Source organism: Arachis stenosperma, chromosome 7 (assembly GCF_014773155.1).
Source record: "Arachis stenosperma cultivar V10309 chromosome 7, arast.V10309.gnm1.PFL2, whole genome shotgun sequence".
NCBI classification, from domain to species: Eukaryota; Viridiplantae; Streptophyta; class Magnoliopsida; order Fabales; family Fabaceae; genus Arachis; species Arachis stenosperma.
The window spans coordinates 26,636,057-26,642,056 of NC_080383.1; the positions used below are offsets into that span (position 1 = coordinate 26,636,057).

The 6,000-nt window shown below is 39.5% G+C and overlaps 1 protein-coding gene across 1 annotated transcript; it reads right to left on the reverse strand.

Annotated features, from left to right (window-relative positions):
• Positions 1-531: 531 nt before the first annotated feature.
• LOC130939607 (ripening-related protein grip22-like) lies at positions 532-1,035 on the reverse strand. Its single transcript, XM_057867700.1, has one exon. It carries the CDS (start codon positions 1,033-1,035, stop codon positions 532-534), a length of 504 nt encoding a protein of 167 aa, XP_057723683.1.
• Positions 1,036-6,000: the final 4,965 nt, after the last annotated feature.

The following is a 6,000-nucleotide window of genomic DNA, read 5'->3' on the forward strand; positions in this document are numbered from 1 at the left end:
CTATATTACTGGAATGAACATGAGGTTTTCAAATTTTGAAGTGTGTTTGTTTAGAGAACTTAAAAAATACAATAATTTCTTTGGCTCTCTGTTTCTCTCTATGATGGTAGGATTTCGACGAGATCTTATTATAAATAAACTCTCACACGTCATATATATATGATTATTATTACTAGAGATATAATTATTTATATATTTTTTATTAATTTAAATTTTTAAAAGAAGTGGCCGCGGTATCATGACAATCATTATATATAGATATAGATTATAGATATTTCATATATATAACATTATAATTGAACATGGAGTGTTAAATAATGAGGGGATAGCATCGGAAATTTATTCATTATAGCTACTATATATATATTGTTCCGATACACTTGGATGGATTTGCATTCACCCAAAAATGCTAAGATAGACGACATTATTAAACAAGCTATAATTATTATACTATATGTTTGTTATACGTCCATGTATCTATATATTTTATATAAATCCCTCTCATATATTTGTTCTTGTTGATGGATGATACTAGGCAAGAGTCCAAGTAACTGGTACTTCACCAATGTCTGTGTTGAGTCCCAAATCATGCCACACAGTTTTTGATGCATCAACAATGTTGTGCTTACATCCATGCGTTGAGTCACACTCATCCACCACCCTTGCCACCGCCGACCTTCCGTTCCTCGCAGTGATTCGGATCATTCTCCCGCAATACTCACCGTTGTTGTACCATCCGGTAGACAGAGCTACCACCTTTTGAGGCAAAGGGTGGAACCTACTGTCACACTCGGATGGACCGCCTCCGTCCCCATGGGGACCAAAGTCATTGAAAGTGAGAATGGCATGGGTCCCATGGGGTTCGATTCGCGGCGATGTAGGGTCTCCGTGGTGGTGTTTTGAGTGGTGATGATCATGATGATGATCTTTTGGATGGTGATTGTGGTGGCGGGATCCTAGTGTTACATGATGTGGAAGAAGTAGGGTTGTTATGGTGAGAAGGCCAAAGAGAACCATAAAGCCTAATTTCCCCATTATTTTCATCACCAAATATTATTGATGATGGTTTTATTGTAACTTGTATGTGTTAGCGTGTGCCTTGTGAGATTATAGCTATATGCTGAGAGAACTACTATGTATTTATAATGAACAGAGGGCAACAATTGACAAAACCAAAACAAACAATTAGTTACGATGATTACACATGATCAAATTATTTTGGTAATTAAATTTAATTAAATTAGTTTAATAATTTATTGACAAAATAAAAATCAATTTAAAAAAAAAGAAAAAAACGTATAAAAAGAACAAAAAATTAGATTTAATTAAAAAAAATTTGTTTATCTAATATTTTTCAATGAAAAGGTATAGAGGAAAACGCTTTTTTGAACAACATAATCAATAGGTAAAAAAAATTAATTTTAATTTTAAAAATTAAATTTTAAATTAATTAGATATAATTCTTGTTTTGAATTTGACTTTCAACAACACAAACCCTTCCCCCACACTCACACTGCGCCTCACCCCTGCTTCCCATAACCCCGCCGTTTCTCGCGAACCACTGGACGTGTTCCAGCTTCCTCGTGCATGCGCAATCGCCGCAGCGTCCATGCTTCCTCGTGCCTTCCAACCGCCGCATGCAGCCCAGTCTCGTCGCGTCATACCTCCATCATGCCTATCGCTGCAAGCAGCCCACCCTCATCACATCTTCATCGTGCCGTGCGCTGCAAGCAGCCCAACTTTGTCCTCCATTGCTCATGCGGATGTTTATTTTTCATGCAAATGGCATGTTTATTTTTTATGCAAATAGAATGATTATTCTTAATACGAATGGGATGTTTATTCTTTATGCAAATGAGATGTTTGTTTTTAATACGGAACATATCACTTGCACTCGGGATTGGTGACGATAGGAGATGGCGGCACTTGGAAGCTTTTGTTAGGAAATTATTTAATTTTCTAATTTGTTTGTGGACAATACATATATTAATTATAATCACAAATTATGCTATTTCAAATTAAATGACTTATATAATGGTGATCTCATTTATTGTTATAAATGCTAAATTGAATAAGTCATAGTTACTTTTGATTTAGAATTAAATGAGAATAAAATCAGATATTATCTTTTGTTCTTTAGATAATTATCTTTAGATTTTAGATATATTATCGTTTGGACTTTAGATACTATTTTATTTGGGTTTTAGGGTTTAATGGGTGCCATGCTCAAATATAAATAGTGCCTTCAGGGTTTCGGTCTCCAGCATACCAAAGCCGCCTCAACAACTCTTTCCCCATCAGAGAAGTTGCAATTCAGCTGCCCAGGAATACAGAAGGCTTTGGTTGAGGAAGATCAAAAGAATCACAAGATCCAAACTCTTCCAATTATAATTCATATTTATGAATTCAAGTAAGCTTTCGTATTCAAGTATTTTATTTCTTAATGATTTAACATAGATAATCTTTGGGTTAAAGAATTTTGTGAAAATTCCAACATCTTTCTCACCGACAAGGGAGATTGCGTGCTGGTGGGATAGGTGACGGAAGGGTGGCTGCGGTGAAAAAGGAGGGGTTTGGGTTAGAAGGGGTTGTAATTAAGTCAAAATAAAATTAAATAAAATTAGTGAGTTTAGGGTGAAAGTGAAATTAGATGGTTAATGAGCCTAAAATGCAGCCCGTTGTTCACGTTATTCAAATCTCTCGTTATTTACCTAACGGGATTGTCAATAATAAACATAGAGAAGAACAACTTTGATTGGTGAGGACTTTTTAAAGCATTATTTTAGAAGATAAATTTAGCAGAAGTTCACATTTTTTACATCAAAAGAAGAGTATAACTCATATTAAATGTAATAAAGTTGTTACTACGATGTAGTGTAATCTATTAATTCATTCCAAGGTGGACAGATGTTTCTGATCACATTATTAATTGTTCCATCAAATTAAATAGAGTTCAATTAGGAAGTTAATTGTTTTAGTTGATTTTTTTATTTTAAATTTGTACAAGATGTCGTTGGTATAGGTTGTGAGATAGATTAGGAATTTGTCGGCCAAGGTAGTGACAAGACTAGATTTCTAGAGCAGTGGAGAGTGGTCCTGCAAAGACACTGACATTCAAGTCAGAATGGATCTTAGAGGTATAAGTGAGGAATAGGAATGTGTAACGTACTTGAGGGAGCCCCTGACTTCCCTTATATAATTAGCGGTGCTATCTTTTCTTATTTGGTTGGTTAAGATAATGGAAGTATTTGGATTTTGAATATTAGTTAGAGATTTACGATCTCTTTGGCCAGCTTGGGCCACAATATGGGCCTAGACCCGAGGCGGGTCGTGGTGAGGTTGTTGGAGACCCGAAAGTTGGGTCCGAGACAGTTGCTTGGAAGCGGAAGAGTATGCTTGCTTAGTCTCGTCCCTGGGTGAGCTTATTTCCTCGCGATCTCGGGGGTTCGTGACCCTCGCATTGGGAGGTGGGGCGTCGATTCTTGTCTTTGTGTGGGGTCAAAATTTCGTGATATCTGGGGCGCTCGGTCGCATCGTCATCTGTCTATGTTTTCTTGGTGATGGGACTTCGACTGTTGCGATCCTAAGGTGTCATTATGACATTTAATGAGAGAGGTTTGGCATTTTTCCTTTTTTGCCCTTTTGCCTTTCGTTATTTGAAACGTTTGGGGCTTTTGGCTTTCGTTTTTTCTTTGTTTTTCTACTGTAACTTCTCACTTCTCCTTACTTCCTTATTTTCTTTACTCACACCAATTTTTTCCTTTTTTGTTGCTGGTGCTGTCATTCGGACTATTCGTTGCTTCCGCCTTCCTTCATTTCTATTTTCCAGCGCAGGTTAGTGTCTTTCTTTATGTGTTTACTGCTTCCGTGTCTCGTATTTTTTTTGTATTTTGCATGCTCCTGTGTTTAGTGGTAGGGATAGTTTTAAGGCTTTTAGTAGTTTTTTTTTTATTGTGGCTTTGATATAGGTAAGAATTCCTTATATGTTTACGTTTCTGGGTAGTGAGCTGACAGTAAAAAATCCCATTTGGATATAGGTATGGTGCAACAAAGGAGAGTGCATGGGAATCTGGGTCCTATTTTTCCGGTAGAGGGTGTGCCAAATCTTTACCACTGGATGACGTCTAATGTGTCAAGCACGCCTTCTCAATTAGACGAGGGGGACCTCCAAAGACTCCAAGATGAAGGGGCTGTGTTAGGAGGTGGCGAGGAGGCGAGTTGATACAAGCTGGTGCTCGTTGATGACAATGGGATGGTATGCTATCTCAACTTGGACTCTCCTTGAATCCCGGATTGGATTTGGATCCACGAGCCTTTGTTTACCAAATTAGGGATTCAATTACCTTTTTCGAATTCCATATGGCTCTTCTAAACCGGGTTTCGGCGGCGCCATCTCAACTGCATCCAAATAGCTGGGTGGCTATTTAGGTCTTCGAGTTGGTATGCGATTTTTTAGAGATGCCGGTTCTGGTTGGAGTTTTCTTATTTTTTCTTTTTGTGCACCATTCCGCATAAGGAAGGGAAACACCAGAAAGGGTACATCTTTTTTCGGGCCCAAACGAACTGCCAAATCTTTAACGTGTTCGAAGATTTGTTTCATGATTTCAAGGCAGAGTATTTCAAAGTTTGTCCTGCCAAGAGTTGTCATCCCTTTTGGCTTTCGTTAGAGGAGGAGCGCCAAATTTTCCCGTATTTGAACTTCGGGGTCGAGGCTTCTTATCTAATGAGGATGACCTATGAGGGGTTGTCTCTTGAAAACAAGAAAATTGTTGACGTCTTGTTGGTGCTTTTCAGGGACCGACCTCTTAATCCTCACAATGTGATGGGGAATCCCAGGCAGGGCAGGTCTTATATTGGTAGGTCTTTTCATTTGTTGAATTTGTTTGTTTATCTGTTCCCGTTGTCGTAACTTATGATTATTGTCTTTTCTTTTCTTGTAGTTAGGATGGCTGATGGAATGACGACCTTGCAGCGCTTGACGTCGGCCTTTGTTCAGGAGCCAGAAGGAGGGGTGGAGGGATCTTCTCAATCGATGCCTCTAGTAGCTTCCATCCTTATTTCCCAGACGGTCTCGCAAGAGATCATTCAAAAGGGGGTTGCCGGGGATGACGATCTTCAAGAGATCCCGATTCCTAAGCCTGGCAAGAAGCGTAAGAGGCCCCAAGAGGGTAATCTTGAGGGTGTTAGCACTGGAGAGGTTACTCCTTGTGTGATGGACAGATCTTTTGATGTTTCTCGGTTTTATTGATGGTCATCTTCTTCCCGGTACTGATGAGTTTTTCAAGGATTGTGATCTCTCGGGTCAGGCCAAGTCACTGTACCATGCTATTATTCGATCTCCTGCTATTATCTGGAAAACCAAACCTGCGCTTTCGCAAACTTTTCGTCTAGATGGGAAGCTTCGGCAGGCTTAGACGAATTTGGGGATTCTGAAGGGACATTTGGAGGTGGCTGAGGTTGCCAGGGAAAAGGAAACCGAGGATGCAGATGCTGAGATCCTGAGATTGTCAGAGCTAGAGACCAAGCTGTCAATTCAGGTGGCTAGGACTCAGAAGCTGGCTGCTGATGTTGCTAACGCTACTGTTGTTTCCCGTTCTAAGGCAGATGTTGCAAAGGCTGAGGTTGGGAGTTTGAAGAAGTGGAATGTTGGTCTTTCGGCTGATGCCCGAGTGGCCATCACAGCTATCGAAGAGGCTTTAAATGCCCAAGTCCATATTTTGGCTCCGGATGTAGACATGTTCGTGCTGGGAGCTTTTCAGACCGTAAAAGATGGTCAGATCGTAGACCTGAAGTAGTTTGTTTCTGTTTTGATTTTATATCATAAGTTTGTAAGCCATCTATTCGGCGTTTATACATTTGCTTTACGACCCAATTTTTTTTAGGCGGCAGGTTACCTCGAGGTACCGTGTTGCCGTGCTGCTGTTTATTGGCTGCCATGACTTGGCTTACCTCCTCGTTGTTTATGTATTTCCTTGCGACATTCTGGATTTCATGCATGAT

Bases quoted from the DNA above. Each gene is read 5' to 3' on its own strand.
- LOC130939607 (XM_057867700.1), bottom strand. From the start codon at position 1,035: ATGGGGAAATTAGGCTTTATGGTTCTCTTTGGCCTTCTCACCATAACA.